We start from the raw sequence: 18,225 nt of genomic DNA, 5'->3' as shown, positions 1-18,225 counted from the left end.
ATCATGACATTAACATCTACAGATATGAACTTGGACAATTTAAATAAAGTGAAAACAACTGAATTAATCAGAATATAAACAAATCTGACATAAACAGTTAATTAAAAGTCTGTTGATTAATCTACTGCTTCATTACTGCTACACCATGTTACTGAGAATCTATTGTTTTTATTTTAAAATGTTTAAAATACTGAAATACTTCATCTATTTTTAATATGAGAATGTTAGTCATTTCATAGATATCTCTATGCACTCTGTCATTGCATATTCTGAACTGTGTGTTTCATCTCCATCAATAGTTAAACCCACACCTGAACTCACATCAAGCCTTACAGGAGCTGCACTGGTGGGAAACCCAGTGACTCTGCACTGTAAGATGGACCAGCCTGCTGGATGGAGCTTTTACTGGTCCAGACACACACAGAACCCTGAGAATGAGACCAACACTGCAACAAACTCCTACAACATCAGTTCAGTGGCACCCTCTGATGGAGGCCACTACTGGTGCAGAGCAGGTAGAGGAAACCCAGTCTACTACACAAACTACAGTGATGCAATCTGGGTAAACGTTACTGGTGAGGACCAATTTACGGTCTATAACCACGATAGAAATAAAATTTATCAGTTAGATATTAAACAATATCAGTACTTGTCAACCCTCAGTAAAAGTTGGCACAATATTAGATTACAAGTGTCACTACATGTACTGTGGCGTCTTGGACATGTGCACAGATTGGCCACTAGAGGGCAGCAGTCAATTACATTTTAGTAGAAATATGATGAAGCAGCTCGCAAAATGTTTGATTTCCTGAATAACAGGAAGCTGTCATATCTGCTACAGGACATGATTTATTTGTTCCTGAATTAATGGATTTATTCAACATTAAAACATGTACAGGACCAGACCGCAGTGACTTGTGTGAAAGATTTAGATTTGGTTATGTATACTAGTGAGTAACAGTCTACAGTGTATAATTATAGAAAACATTGTGTTGGTTATCTGTGTGATAGATTTAGGTCTGTACAGTAACTCTGGCTGTACATGGTAAGATCACAGTCATTTCATGAGTTTAACATCTATTTTACTCATTTAAACTCTTTATAGAGAGTAGCAGAACACACTCAGTCCACATGTATTGTGTTTACTTGTTAAGGGTAAAAAATATACTGTGACTGTACTTTTATTCCAGTAATACTGCATGGTATTATAGCTGTGAAGTGCAAACTTACTACATTTCTTGTTAATATCATTATCAACTTATAATGGATCTTAAAAAATAATACACAATGTTTTGGCACCCCTGATTTAAAAGCATTTGTTTCCCCCCTGCACTACAAGACCCGATCTCACTAATAGCGCCCCCTACTGTGTTGAAGAAGAGAGTACACAGTGACCTCACATAGTCTGGAGCAGAGAGACGTGTACTTCTCAGTAACCAGCAGCCAGTGTTCAGTTTTAGTAGGTTTTATAAGATTCCAACACACGATCTTATTGAGAGGTGAACATAAAAGCAGAATTTAAATACTGTGTGATTTCTACAATGGAGCCTGAGCTGGTTCTGACTGTGCAGTCTAAATGGACACAAATATTGAGTAGAGAAACCATCACACTCACAAGTGAATGAGCAGGACTGTAATCCTGACCCCAACCCCATCTCAAAGTCCAGTTAAAATCCAGTTACAGAATGTTAACAGCATGTCTATAAGAACTTGTTTAGTATGCTAAGATGGTATGTATTATACCTGTTACATGTTCAGTGACTTCTCAGGTTAGCATCTACAGATATGAACTTGGACACCCAAATAAAGTGAAAAACAACTGAATTCATCAGATTATAAACAAATCTGATATTAACAGTTAATTAAAAGTCTGTTGATTAATCTACTGCTTCACTACTGCTACACCATGTTACGGAAAGTCTATTGTTTTTATTTTAAAATATTTAAAATACTTAAATACTTCATCTATTTTTAATTTGAGAATGTTAGTCATTTCTAACAGATATCTCTATGCACTCTGCTATTGCATGTCCTGAACTGTGTGTTTCATCTCCATCTGAGTTGATATAATTATGCCTGACTGGATATTTTACTATATGAAATGATATTATTCAGTCATGAAAGTGTTAAGCTCCCATCGTTGTTGTGTGATTCCCTTTTCTAGAAAACCTGCTCCTACAAACTCTTTGGATTTGCTGCTCAGTTTAGTTTTAACTGTAGCAGAGCACATATCCAGCACCACATAAATAACTCCTCTCACTCACACACAGCCTTTTATTATTACCCAGTTAAAATAAACAATGCAACATGTTCTGTGTAGTGTTGATATTACAATTTTTGTAAAGTGGTTGGGTGGCTACCACATGAATAAATGAATTAATTAAGTTATACGGCTTGTTTGCAATGAGTGTCACTTTTCTTTGGTTTATATTTTTATTTTAGTTTAATTGTATTTTTTTATCATTCCATTCCATTATGATCACTTCCATGTTTCGTCATGTGGCTTCTCATTTGTAGCTGTTCATGTTTTCATGTGTTTAAAATAAACGTCTTTGTTCACACGGCTCACGTCGGTATCCCATCCCTCACCCTCAATGCTCCCCAGAGTCACAGAAGCACTGTAGCTCTTCACCTGTGATTAATTGTGTGTGTGTGTGTGTGTGTGTGTGTGTGTGTGTGTGTGTGTGATCAGCTCTGTCCCATTCAGAAGCTCCATTCTCCATCCTCAGTCTGCTCAGTAGTCTACTGGCAGTCTCTCCATATCTGCTAGTGTCCATCGTGCTGGGGGTCAAATGCTACAGAGCTCACGGTAAGAACTCTTCCTCTTAGACACACATTACACACACTGGAAGAACCAATCTTACATTTGTTTGAATCTGAAAGCGCATCGTAAGGTTGGTCTTTCTTCTCTGTGTTTTTATGACTTTCACCACTCTGTCATGACTCTTAATACTGCTTAATAAAAGACAAGCAGGACACATGACAGTAAAGTGTCTGTTATGTGTAATCTATAAAAATCATGGTTTATAAAAGCAGCACATAGTCATGAAACCAGTAGTTAAAAACAAGAGTGAAGAGAACAGTGACTGGAACCAGAAAATGTTACTTTAGGCAAGACTGCAAATACTAAAAGAAACATGAGTGTAAATACACACACTAACTAGAGCCAAACAACACACAGTCACGACAGAGCAGAGAGATGAATGAAAACAAAACAGGTTACCATGGGAACCGCAACCCCCACCAACTTAGGTTTTATATATAGTTTATACTTTTGGAAACAGACATTTAAAACTATTTTAGATGCTGGTTTAATAAAATCCTGATTTTCTCCCCACAATCATTGAAACTGTTGACATGTTGCTTGCATTAGAGACAAGACACACTTTTTCCCTTCTCTGATCAAGACCAAAACAGCAATAAAAGTTTATAAAATGATAATCCAATAACACCTACACTTTGAATCCTGTGTTTAATGTTTTTTTTTCTACATCTCTGACTGAAACTAGAAGCCAGAATGCAGTCTCAGAGGAGTGAGAGTCTAAATTAAAATACTGAAGATGGAAGGACATTGTTCTGTTTGCTTGAAGTCATTTCACATGTGAGATTGAATGTTTGAACTCTGCTAACTTACTGCCAGCTGACAAACAATTTTATAAAGTATCAGGCAGCAATGTCTTCACTTTTATGCACATGTTACTATTGTGTGTGTCATTTGTAGGGATCTGAGAGACTTGAACAAGGACTAAACTGATGACTCGACAGCTGGGTAGAGGGAACATCTCCAGAACGAGAGGTTCCAACACACCTCCTTCAGTCTTTACATTTATGGCATTTAGCTGACACTTTGGATAAAAGCAACTTACAATTATGACTGAGTACAACTTGAAGGCCCTTAATCCTCAGTTGCTCAAGAGCCCAACAGTAGCAACCTGGCAGTGGTGGGGCTTGAACCAGCAGCTTTCTAACTACAACTCAAGTACATTAACCACTGAGCTCCCACTGCCCCAATATGTTATTTTTATTATGTTGTCATCTCCTGACATCACCCCTCTACAAAATAAACATCTCCTTATCTAGCGTATCTAGCACCTACCATCCTGAATCCCAGGGTGCTTTAAAAAGATTTCACCAAACCTTAAAGTCCAAGCTGAGAACGTTTTGTTTGCTGCACGAGAAAGACTGGGACGTGGACCTCCCCCTGTTTCTGCATCACTATCTGGTTTAGGAACTGCACCGTCTTTGACCGCAAGACCCGCAAGTGATTAGAGAATAATGAGAACAGCTGAGAAGATCATTGGGGTCTCTCTGTCCTCCATCACGGTCACCTACACAACACGTTGCATCCGAAAAGCCACCAGCATTGTGGAAGACCCCTCACACAAACGGGTCACCCTTTTACCATCTGGAAAAAGGTAACGCAGCATCCGGTCCCTCACCTCTACACTGTGCAATAGCTCCTTCCCAGAAGCCATCAGACTCGTAAACTCTGGTTAATTCCAGTTCCAATTCCAAGCAAATGGAGACTTCTATACACACACACACACACACACACACACACACACACACACACACGCTTATACACAGTCACGCACACACAAGCGCTTATACACAGTCGCACACACACAAGCGCTTATACACAGTCGCGCACACACAGGTTTTGTATCAGAGAAGATGCTGAAGTCAAACTTCACACACATATATGCACTTCTTTTGCAGTCTTGCACAGAGTAATGTACTAAATCAGCACAGTACTCTGAACTGTTCTGGCTGCTACCGGTGACTGCTATGTTCAGTATAGCATGTCACTGAATCCTATGCACAACCCACTTTACATATTCCCAGTACTGTGTACTGGTCAAAATAAAGGCACTGTCTGTTCATTGTGTATTGGTCCTGTCCTGCATTTATTGTATGACATTATTGCACTGTATTGTATTGTTTGCACTCATGTGTGTTGGCTCTTGCACTTGTTTTATGTTAGATCCATGGTCCTGGAGGAACAGTGTTTCGTTTTTGCTGTGTACTTGTATATAGCTGAAATGACATTTACATTTACGGCATTTAGCAGACACCCTTATCTAGAGCAACTTACAAAAGTGCTTTGTCATTTACTCATAGAATATTCTATTACAGTACAGTAGGGTAGAATTCAACATACCAATGAACTAGAATATTGTAGAATACAGGAATCAATGCTGATACCTAGAAGTACAAAATACATAAGGTCTATCATAAGGTCTATCATAAGGTCTAACATTCGTTAATTCCAATAATATTGAGGCTTATGTCTGAAATTTATTAGAATATCCAGTGATTCTGGTCGTTACGATATCCTGAGTTGTCCTACTTCAGAAAAGCGTTGACAGGAACGCCGACGTCTCTATAACCGTTACCAATCTGTGCACGAGGACAGTCCGCGTGAGACTCTACACGTTTGCTCGTTCTAAATCAGAACACTTTTTAAATTCCGCGGGAAATTAAAGCCTCTGCTGTGAACCACGTGACATGACACCAATGGCAATTTGACTTTATGTTCGACTGGTATCAAGAAATAAAACCATTGTCATGTCTGTGATGAAACTGATCATGAAGTAAACATAACCGAAACCACAAGGTGGTTGATTATACAGCTACAAAAATCAGTGGAAAATAATGAGCTTGATGACTGAATTTGCACTGTGCTAAAGTAGGAGACTAACACTTGTCTAAATGGTGGCTGATGGGTAATTCTCCATAAGTAGGAGAGCATATCTATGTAAGTTCAAATGAGATTTACATATTTGACCAAGAACCACCGTCATACATGTTATACAGTATAAGAACTGTGTTAAATATTTATGTGAAATGGCACATGAAATATTACATTGTATATGAAAGGGGCCATAAAATTGTTATAAAACATTTATAACTTTACTTATCAAATTCATGAATGTTGCTTTACAGAAGATTTGCATCTGGTCAAGGTACATGAAGCACATCTTTGCCTTTTGCATTAACAGTAAATAATAATAATTTAATTGGTGTTTTCTTTTGTTTTATTATTTTAAATATAATCTCTAGAGGCTTGTATTACTAAAACATCAATAAAATGATCCAACCAGTTAAAAGGGTTTCAGATGTTGTGTTTTGAGTCTCAGTGCCCTCACACACATACTGAGAAAACCAGACCTGACAACAAAGAGGAAAGTGACGTCCACACACGAGACCAGAAAACATGTGAGGAACCAAAGTTTAACCCGAGTGAGTAATGTGTGGTGGATAAATCCTAAACACACATCCAGTACCACAATCTGAAACAGCAGGCATAGGTCAAAAATACCATGATGCTTTTATCCAAAGCAACTTACAATTATGACAGAACACAACTTGAGGGTTAAGAGCCTTGCTCAGGGATTCAACAGTAGCAATTTAGCAGTGGTGGGGCTCAAACACACAACCCTCAAATTAGAAATCAAGTACCTTAACCACTGAGCTACCACTGTCTGAAGAAATAAAATATCAAGGGAGCCAAAGCAACAAGTAACAGACAAAGGTAAGATCAAAAACCTGTTAGACTGATAAAGACTTAAAGAACGTTTCAGCATTGTAGACTACAAAGCATCAGTAAGACTCCCCAAATAAACTACACAGCAAGAGAAGCTTATTCACACTAATACTAATTACCAAACAAGGGTGCAACACAATGGAGTGATTGACAAGGGGGAGGAGCTCAGTACTGTAGTGGGGCTGATCTGTGGTGACCAGAGGTAGTGTCCTCCTGAACCAGTGGAGTAATAGTAATAGTGGTGGTTCTGGTGTCATTAGTAATGGTGGGACAGTCCAGTTCTGTGATACTGACCGTGATACGTATTTCATATCCTTCAGTCTGTAGTGTTGAGTCTCACTGGGGTTGCCCACTAGAGAACATCATTGTCATGATTAGTCCTTCCCAGCTTCTGTGATCCCTCGGTGTTGAGTCATAGTAGCAGTCCAGGGACATATTACCAACACAGAGATACACGATTAAACAAACAAAACACACGAAGGCAAACAGGGGAAGCAGGCTATAACAAAGACTAGGAAACATGAAGGCACAGAGCACAAAGAAACACAACCATTCAGATAAACATGCAATGAACAGCATCGATACCAGGAACACAACAGGGTTTAAATACATGAATTTAACAAGGTAGAAATGAGAAACAGGTGTAAGCAATCAAACGAGGGGTGGAGAAAACGAAACTATGACATGGAACTAAAATACACAAGACAAGGAAAACATGGAACGAGGAAGATGGGAGGGACTAATCATGACAATCATCAGTATTAGGATTAAGATTAGGATTAGGATTAGAAATTCAGCAATAAAGAGTCAGGAGCTTGTGCTGATCCTCAGAGTCTGATGTTTATTTGTGCACATATAAAAACTTCAGATCAGATTTTTCTTCATCAAAAAGTAGGGTGCTAATCTAACAATGAGTAGTTAATACAACAACACAGAAGTGAGATCAGGAGGAGATGAAGAAGTAGGATAGACAGAGAGAGAGAGAGGAGGAGGAGTGAGGAGGATGATAGATAGAGAGACAGGAGGAAAAGTGAGGGGAGGATGATAGATAGAGAGAGAGAGACAGGAGGAGGAGAGAGGAGGATGATGGAGAGAGAGAGAAAGAGGAGAGAGGGAGGATGATGGATAGAGAGACAAGAAGAGAGAGGGAGGATGACAGAGAGAGAGAGGTATGGATGAGGCCTGAGAGTCATCACCTCCTGAGAGTCATCACCTCCTGACCTTGATACCTCACAGACAGACACCACGGCACTGAAGACTTACAGAGACATTTAGAAAGTACAGAAATACAAACAAAATATAAAACTTAATAAAAAATAATCTCAAAATAAAACAAATACATACTGATTCCTTCACCCTAGTGAGGCTCACTACAAAAGATCACCAGGATTAGGGTTAGGCATAAACCCTAGTGAGGCTCACTACAGAAGATCACCAGGATTAGGGTTAGGGTTAAACCCTAGTGAGGCTCACTACAGAAGATCACCAGGAATCTCCAGGTCTTTAATTTACAAGGTGCTGCAGTTACATAACACTGCAAAAAAAATCTTGGATCAAAGTTAAAAAGTGGATCTTAATGTGTCTCTCTAAGTGACTCTAGTAACAAACACACAAACATAAGCAGTCACTCAATCACAAGCTTTAGAACAGGTGAAAAGACTGTTGGCTGTGAAGCCCCACAGAACTCATACACTCATCTCCTCTACAGAGAAGGAACTCCAACACCACTGAATCTGATTATCCTGGAATGTTTATGCTACAACCAGCACACTTCATATTTAGATTCACATGATAAAACACACAAACAAAACAACAATTATAATCTTATCAAGCATTTCTACACTAAGAGTGAATCTAGTATGTTCCTTATGGTAAAACCACACTTTCACTGTAAGAGATTTTACCTCCAACCTGTTACATCTCCATCTGTTATAAAACACCTTCCTGTTGTAGACATGAGTATCTGACATGATCATTTAAAAAGTGTTTAAACTAAATAAATTAATGAACACTTGGATAAGAGGGTTTAAACTCCTGGTCTTGTAGAAACTTGAGGGAGTAACACAGGAGAATGAACTCTGTTTCCCAGCAGTCTCTGCTGTTCCTCAACAACCTTGACAAAGATGATTTGAAAACATTCATTAGGATCAGTCATTATTTCTGTTTAATGTACATAGAATCACTGTCAGTTCAGCTCCACTCTACCTGTCTTCTATTTAACAAAGCTGGCAGGTTCAGTTCTGTGCACATAAACAGTAAAGGGCTCTTACATGTTTCATGATTGTTTATTAATTAATATAAACCTGAGCAGAAGTCACTTTGCATTGATATTCAGTTTCACTTGAAATAAGGTTTAAAATGAACACTGGCTCCTTTTTCACTGAGTCATGTTTATTACAAATCTTCCAACCACAGCAGCTGGTACTGACAGTAATGAATGGAGTGGAGATCAGTGAGCACTCTATGGAGTGATATCTGCTGACTGGCTTCATCTCTGTTTCCTTCACTGTTAAATGGTTTCGAAGGACTGGTTTAAGGTCTTCTTATGACCAGTTATAGTGTTCCTTTAGGTCTTTGGGTGCAGTAGTGGCTCGGTACAGCCTGGTACCTCTGAAATGATACCATAGATCTTGGAGCTCTGACCTTTGTGTGAGTCCTGCCTCAGCTCTGAGTATACAGTGTCTGCCCCCACACTGCTCTTCTCTAGTAGGGACAAAAGAGCCTGAAGTACACCACAGGAAGAAGTCCAACCCTCCAAATGATTAAACACAACATGACCTGAATAACCTACAGTGGGTAACTAAGCACACGGTTACTAAGCAGTGAATCAAAACGTAGAATCTTAAGAGTTCTTCAGGTCAGCTGTATCTTGGTGTGTCACTGCTGTAGGTGACTAAAGTTTCTCCTTTTCATGTACCTTCTTTTTTCTTTACTTTCTGTTTCGGTTTCAGTTTGATCTCAGCATAAGTGACTTCACTGGGTCCAGCACCAGTGTCTGCAGTAACAGAGAACAAAACCAAAGCAAACACAGGCGTGACCTCTCACTGACCTTTAGTGTTCTAACCAATCAACCAATAACATCTCATCATACACACTTCTTTCCCACAATGCACTGCTGCTGCTTTTGGAGACCAGCATGTGTTTCCTTTGTCTCATGTGATGATTATATAGTAGATATATATAGTAGTATATATACAGTAGTGATATAGATCAGACTGTATTCTCCAGTGTGTAGTTATATAGACCCTGATACTTATATATACAACAGTGATGTAGATCAGACTGTATTCTCCTTTGTGTAGTTATACAGAACCTGATTCTTATATGTATAATAGAGTGATGTTGTGTGTGAGTTGTGAATTAAATCCCAGTGTGAAGGTGATGTGGCTGTACCTTTATTCCTGCTTTTCTTGTTGTGTTTCATGACCTGAGCATAAGTGACATCACTGAAGTCATCTGCAGGTTCATCTGACACAGAGTGCAGTGTGTTTATCACAGAGTACAGTGTGTTTATCACAGAGTACAGTGTGTTCATAACAGAGTACAGTGTTTTTATCACAGAGTACAGTGTGTTTATTACAGAGTGCAGTGTGTTTATCACAGAGTACAGTGTGTTCATAACAGACTACAGTGTGTTTATCACAGAGTGCAGTGTGTTTATCACAGAGTGCAGTGTGTTTATTAGATGCATTCTGACCAAGTCTTTCACTACTATACTCAGTGGGAAATGAAATCGTTACCTGTGCTGCTCCGGTCTGCTGGCTTAGCTGTGTCATATATGTGGGCAGCTTCTGGGGTTAAAGGAAAAGACCATTTAATAAATGCTAAACTGAAAGATTACTGGACACAGTAGAGAATGAATTACAAGTGATGAAGGATTATTTAAATTGTCTTAGAGAAGATAAAGCTTTAAGTTAATTGTTAATAAGGAAAGTTGTTGTTGTCTCATGGTCTGAGCAGTGTGCAGTCGTGTGACTGACAACCCTCACCTCCTGACTCTCTCTGGGTCTGATCTGATGTCTGATTGATGTCTGACTGACTCCCAGTACAGCGACACAGAGATTCTGCACCAGGCAACATGGAAATAAAAGAAAAGTGTTTAATACTGTAAACAGGTTTCATGATTTGTATCATAAAAACATATAATATTTAAACTATTCATAAATGACCTGCAGCTGATCTCAGACCTTTGTTGGTTTTGTAGCACCACAGCAGGGTCAGTAAGATGAAGAACATGACCAAACTCAGTCCCACAGCCAAACCAACCAGGCCAAGAGAGGAGGAATCACCAGCTGAACTCATAGGAACCGAAACATCACATGAATCAAAATGATTTGTCACACGTCTCTGCTCCAGACTATGTGAGGTCACTGTGTACTCTCTTCTTCAACACAGTAGGGGGCGCTATTAGTGAGATCGGGTCTTGTAGTGTATGGTGGAAACAAATGCTTTTAAATCAGGGGGGCCAAAACAACAGTCCCGTGTATCATTTTTAAGATCCATTATAAGTTGGTAATGATAGTAACAAGAAATGAAGTAAGATTGCATTTCACAGTTATAATACCATGCAGTATTACTGGAATAAAAGTACAGTTACAGTATTTTTTTTACCCTTAATAAGTAAACACAATACATGTGGACTGAGTGTGCTCTGCTACTGACTACAAAGAGTTTAAATGAGTAAAATAGATGTTAAACTCATGAAATGACTGTGATCTTATCATGTACAGTCAGGTAAACAGAGTTACTGTACAGACCTAAATCTATCACACAGATAACCAACACAATGTTTTCTATAATTATACACTGTAAACTGTTACTCACTAGTACACAGAACTAAATCTAAATCTATCACACAAGTCACTGCTGTCTGGTCCTGCAGATGTTTTAATACTGAATAAACCCATTAATTCAGAAGCACATAAATCATGTCCTGTAGCAGACATGACAGCTTCCTGTTATTCAGGAAATCAAACATTTTCTGATCTGCTTTGTCATTTTTCTACTAAAATGTCATTGACTTCTCCTCTCTAGTGCCCAATGTATGCACATGTCCAAGACTCCCCAGTACATGTAGTGACACTTTAATATTGTGCCAACTTTTACTAAGGGTTGAAAAGTACTGATATTTCATATTTTTGCTGCATATGTAACTGATAAATTTAATTTCTATTTTTTTAGTTATAGAATGCAAACGGTTCCTCACCTGTAACGATTACCCAGATTGCATCACTGTAGTTTGTGTAGTAGACTGGGTTTCCTCTACCAGCTCTGCACCAGTACTGGCCTCCATCAGAGGGCACCACTGAGCTGATGTTGTAGGAGTTTGTTGCAGTGTTGGTCTCAGTCTCAGGGTTCTGTGTGTGTCTGGACCAGTAAAAACTCCATCCAGCAGGCTGGTCCAGCTTACAGTGCAGAGTCACTGGGTTTCCCACCAGTGCAGCTCCTTTAAGGCTTGATGTGAGTTTAGGTGTAGGTTTAACTGCTGATGGAGATGAAACACACAGTTCAAGATATGCAATGGCAGAGTGCATAGAGATATCTATGAAATGAGTAACATTCTCAGATTAAAATTAGATGAAGTATTTCAGTATTTTAAACATTTTAAAATAAAAACAATAGACTCTCAGTAACATGGTGTAGCAGTAGTGAAGCAGTAGATTAGTGAACAGATTTTTAATTAACTGTTTATATCAGATTTGTTTATAATCTGATGAATTCAGTTGTTTTTCACTTTATTTGGGTGTCCAAGTTCTTATCTGTAGATGTTAACCTGAGAAGTCACTGAACATGTAACAGGTATTATACATACCATCTTAGCGTACTCAACAAGCTGTTATAGACATGCTGTTAACATTCTGTAACTGGATTTTAACTGGACTTTGAGATGGGGTTGGGGTCAGGATTACACTCCTACTCATTCACATGTGAGTGTGATGGTCTCTACTCAATATTTGTGTCCATTTAGACTGCACAGTCAGAACCAGCTCAGGCTCCATTGTAGAAATCACACAGTACTTAAATTCTGCTTTTATGTTCACCTCTTTATAAGATCATGTGTTGGAAGCTTATTAAACCTTTGAAAGCTTTTTGAAAGCATCTAATAGTTTTGATACGAGAAGTGAACTTGAAGGAATAAATAAATGGAATGTATTACTTCACATGCAGCTCAGCTGAACCACATCTGGTAGGAGTAATGGTAGTGTTGATACAGTAGGAGTAACGGTGGTGAAGGTACAGTAGGAGTAATGTGGTGACAGTACAGTAGGAGTAATGGTGGTGAAGGTACAGTTGGAGTGATGTGGTGATGGTACAGTAGGAGTAATGTGGTGATGTTACAGTAGGACTAATGGTGGTGATGGTACAGTAGGAGTAATGGTGGTGATGGTACAGTAGGAGTAACGGTGGTGACGGTACAGTAGGAGTAACGGTGGTGACGGTACAGGTGGTTCTTAAAGTCAACAGAAATGAACACAAAAGTTTTTATTGTCCAAAACATTCCCTGACAGTCCTAGTATTGAAATGGCCCCTAGTTTACAAATAGGTTCTACGCCATTGGGACCAGTTATCTACTTGAACACAGTTTAATGTACCCATATATCCAGCAATGTAACAGCATTTTATTTTTCTATAATAAATGAGTGTATTACATGTAGATTTAAGCCTTAATTAAAGTAACTGGATTCCATGTGAACGCTTTGTTACATTTATGTAAATACTGATTCACACCACAAGATGGGGATGTTTGATTTCCTATTTCTGCTGTGGATAGAATATATAGAAAACATCTATTCTGTCTCTTAGAAAATGATGGGTAACAGTAACTTTACATGGCTTGAATGACTAAATGTAAGTAATGTATATCCATAGTCTCAAATACTCAAATACATATGAAAATACAAATATATAAACTGAAGAGAGTTCAGTCAGGGACAGGACATGGTGTTCATGGTGTTCACAGTAAACTCAGTACAAGCGTAAGTTCACTACATGGAGTCTCACCCTGCACTGTGGTGTTGACAGGATTACTGCTCCAAGATTCAGAATTATAAAATGATTTTCTTGCCAATATAAATTTGAGGCTCTGGTTAAATTGGTGTAATAATAAACATGTGAAATCTTTAAATTCTGACCTCTGACTGAGACCCAGCTGTGTGGTGACTCTCCTCTCTCTGGGTGTTTACAGTAGTAGACACCCTCATCTGACTTTGAGACAGTATGGATGGTGATTTCTCCTGCAGTCTGGGTCTGGATGAGTGATCCATCTTTGTATAAATCAGCTCTGAGGTGTGATGTGATATTGAGGTGAAGTAAACAGTGTAGAGTCAGAGGATCTCCCTCAGTCACAGGATGGACAGAACTCTCCAGAATCACATCACCATCTAGAACAGAGAAAACACTTTACTCATCTTTTACAGAGAGAAGGATTCCAGCATGAATACTGAGTAATACATAACAGGGACACAGAACATTAACACAATAAAGTAGAAAGTAGAATGTCACACACACACACACACACACACACACACACACACACACACAGTTCACCCTGAATATGTTAAATTAACAGCTTTTCTTATTAACTCTAGTTAACAGTTTTCTTAGTCAGTAACTGATAGTTCTATATATTGTGAACTATAATATAGTTATCAAACATTTCCTTTTCTCTTTAACTAGTGAGTGCATACATGCAGACTCACTGTGCACTGTGATGTTAACAGGATTGCTGCTCCCTCCAGATTCAGACTGACACCAGTACACTCCACTATGGTATGTGTAGAAGTATCCGATGGTGCGTCTAGATCCTGTAACTGATCCCCAGAGTGATGAACAATCTGACACATTCCCACTGTGTGTGTATCCTCTCACTCTCCATCCAGGAGAGTCACTCTGTCCCTCACAGCTCAGTGAGAGAGAGTCACCACTAAAGTGTTGAGTTCTGCTGGGACTGATGATCAGAGAGACTGGAGGAGACAGACCTTAGATACAGAAATTATACATCACGTGTTATTATTATTGTCTTATCATTGCAGGAGTGTAGTGAACACGTTTAACATGGAAATATTACAACCAGTTTGATGCCTCCTTTCATGATTGAAAACCACTAATGCAATCTAATTAATAACATATAACTAAGCTCTTGATTGTGTGTGTGTGTATGACAGTGATTGATGTTTCACAACACACACACACACACACACACACACACACACACACACACACACACACACACACATACACACACACACACACACACACACACACACAGCTGTTGTATGTCCTCACCAGTGATCCATAGTGGCTGTGTGTTGCTGTACTGTATCTGATAGGCTGGTTCTCCTCTCTCTGCTCTGCACACATAAACTCCTGTGTGATGTAGAGCAGCAGGACTGAGAGTGTAGGAGCCTCCAGCTCCTCTGCTGCTGTCTGAGAGGAGCTCAACACAATACCTCACATAGCTATGATTGTGTATTACTGGAGTTAAACATTCTCTGTAGGGAACAGCTCTGTACCAGCTGAATGTCCAGCCTGTAGAGGAGTCTCTGACCTCACAGCTTAGACTCACTGAGACTCCTTCAGTCAGCCAGATCTGTGGAGATACACTCAGTAATGCCTGGGGTCTCACTGTAACACAGCAAATATAAAATGCTCTGTGTTTAAAATCACACACACACAATAACAACCTTGCTATGAATGTCTATTGGCTGAATTCAGAGTCCAAACTCACCTGACACAGTTAATGTAATAGCATTACTGATCTCTGAGCTCTGAGAGTCTCTTCCCCTGTACCCTCTGCAGGTGTATGTACCACTGTCATACTGTACAACAAAGTTGAATGTGTATGTATTGGATGTGACATATGGGTAGATAATGTTGCCATCCTTATACCAGCTGTATGTCCTCCAAGTGTCTCCTTCTCCCTGTATGTCACATCTGAGAGTCACAGTCTCTCCTCTGAACACGTGATTATCAGGACTTACACTCACAACAGCTTTAACATGACCTGCAGAAACATTAAACATTTGAATTCTTCATTCAGTTACTTTGAAAACAAATAAATTACACAGATCTAAATCTAAATCTACCACACCAGTCAGTGCTGTCTGGTCCTGCATGTTTTAATACTAAATAAATTCATTAATTATAAAATACATACACTAAAATGCTAAATGTGTAAATTAATACATTTAAAATAGCAAATTTTCATAAATGTCTAATGACATCATTCCAACATTTCATGTTTCATCTAATAGTTGAATAGAGTTAGTAATGGCAGTTTGGGTTTTAAATAATATATAAACAGAATATAAATCACCTTGAGCAAGTCCAGCTTGAACAAATGAAATCAGCACTATAAACATAAAAGAGGGAACATATGAATATGAACAATGAAATCATTAATTTATTAAAGAAAACACCTGACAGCAAAACATTTCAGACACAATTAAAATAAAAGTATCATTGTTAATTTAACCATGAACACCTTAACATGCTGGTTACCACTATGTATAATTGTTCATTTAATAAAAACACCTTAACATGCTAGATAACACTTTGAATAAATGTTCATCTAAACTCTGCTTCAAAGTGAGTGGGGAAAATGACTGCTGTTTTCACAAACTCCCTGATTAAACAAAAGTGAAAGAAATGAATCCTACACGATAAAACATCTTTAGAGAACTTTAGCGCGCTGAAGGTTTTGAACACAAGGGGGCGTCAGTGATTTATGTTTCTGTGGACAGTGGTGTGTGCTGTGGTATGAGCAGATTCACTACTGCTGTTTCACAGTTCCACAGTGTCTGTTACTTATGAACATCCTATCCAGCATTCTCTAAGTGTTTAGAGGGTTTATGAAGAATAAACACACTGTGTAACGTGGAGCGATAGAGAGCTGGACGCAGACACTGAGAAGAGCGAAATTTATTAAGGGCAAATCCAGAATCTGGGTCATTAAGACAAGTCACAGCACCAATATGAACAGATCCAGGAAATATATTAAACAGAAAGCAAAACACGAAAATCGGGAAAATAAATCAACAGACAAACCGAGAGAAAACAGGGTACAGATACACAGACAACAAGGCAGAACCCAGAACACTGACTGAATAAATGTGAAACAAGACAAGAGCTCAGACAATGGCTTAGTACAAACACAATGATCAGATAATGGCTAGAACAACCACCAGCAAGACACTGAGGAAAACACTGCGTTTAAAAACACGACCTAACACGGTAGAAACGAGGAACAGGGGAAACTAATGAAGGCCAGAGAACTAAACGAGGGGCTGAACTAATGAAACCAAAACAAGGAATCACATGGAAATGAAAACTAGGATGGAAACAGAAACTGAAAGCAGGTGAATACAGCAATGGGATCGTGACACTGATTCACTAATCTCCTGAATTTGTGAACCTGTTTCTGAGATTTGTGTATGGGATTAATTTTTAAATAGTCATGCAGTATTAATAGGAGAAAATAAAAGTTTGTGAGCTGTTCCAGGACTGTAGACCTGTTGTGTACACGCCGTCTCTCTGCTACTATGACAGATTCATGTGGTAGTGGGTCCTTTGCTAGGGAGGTAGGTGTTGGTCTTGGTTGCGTGAGTGTGAGTGGGTCCTTTGTTGAGGAGGTTTTGTCTGTGAAAGGTTTTGTGCTCAGCAGAGAGCTCAGCTGAGTCACTGTGTCAGTGTTCAATTGTGTGTGTTGAGGCTCTTGTCAAAGGGTTTCTTTTCATATCTATAAAATGAAGAGTGTCTCTTTCCTCAGGCTGAAAACTACCAGTCTGTGTTGGTCATGATCATTCTTCCCCCTCTTAATATAAGTGTCTTCTTGTATATACTTTGAACCTCAAATACGGTTTGGCTTGAAACGCAATGGAAGACAAGCATAGAGACTAACCCCATGCTGATAGTTAGGTGTGATGGCCGAGTGCCACAGGGCCAGGAGCAGGATGCTCAGATCTGTCTCGATGTGGACAGACATTTATTAATCAAGAACAAAGAATAAACACTGTGGTACTCACATTAAACACGCAATGTAGTGTGATACAAACGAAGAACTCTAAACATGCACAGAAACAATAGCACAAACGAAAACATTAACATGTGCTAACAACTTCAAGTACATCTAACAATGACTGACAATGACCCCCCCCCCCCCCCCCCCACACACACACACACACAGGGAATAAAATACATACATAAATGAAACAAAGAACTGGATGCAGGTGTGGTTACAAACAAGACACAAGACACTGAACACAGTCAACAGTGAACTCTCCCTGCACATGACAGGACGCATCACATGACCAATGGAAGGGGAGTGAACCGAGATATTAGGAATCTAGGGGTCTTCTTCACCCCACACTTTGTAGATTATTGAAATCCACTCTTCACTGGTCTTACTGCTAAAACTCTGACAAACTCATCTGCTAGAGTCGTAAGCATCCATATCACTTCCGTGATTCATCAGCTACACTGATGTGTAGAAGTACACTGGTAACTGGTCTGTTCCCATATTCAGTACAGATATGTACAAAGAACTTCTCCTCCTGCTCTCCAGCCCAGTACATCAAACAGAACCCTTTCCATAACACATCTGGATACAGTGAGAACACCTGAGCACATGGAAGTGAAACTCTGATCTTCCCTTCTGAAGGAACTACACAACTAACACA

At 39.1% G+C, this 18,225-nt stretch overlaps 1 protein-coding gene across 1 annotated transcript; it reads right to left on the bottom strand.

Annotated features, from left to right (window-relative positions):
• Window positions 1-7,368: 7,368 nt before the first annotated feature.
• Window positions 7,369-17,531, bottom strand: LOC113569291 (Fc receptor-like protein 5). Its single transcript, XM_081704892.1, has 13 exons — window positions 17,405-17,531; window positions 15,864-15,899; window positions 15,276-15,551; window positions 14,834-15,172; window positions 14,248-14,526; window positions 13,681-13,929; window positions 11,754-12,032; window positions 10,735-10,839; window positions 10,537-10,611; window positions 10,288-10,338; window positions 9,941-10,015; window positions 9,465-9,542; window positions 7,369-9,250 (listed from the first exon to the last, which is right to left on the bottom strand). Exons 1-13 carry the CDS (start codon window positions 17,529-17,531, stop codon window positions 9,114-9,116), a joined length of 2,106 nt encoding a protein of 701 aa, XP_081561018.1. The 3' UTR covers window positions 7,369-9,113.
• Window positions 17,532-18,225: the final 694 nt, after the last annotated feature.

Source organism: Electrophorus electricus, chromosome 21 (genome assembly GCF_041902795.1).
Source record: "Electrophorus electricus isolate QZ-2024a chromosome 21, ASM4190279v1, whole genome shotgun sequence".
NCBI lineage: Eukaryota > Metazoa > Chordata > Actinopteri > Gymnotiformes > Gymnotidae > Electrophorus > Electrophorus electricus.
This window is presented reverse-complemented; position numbering and strand designations above follow the sequence as displayed.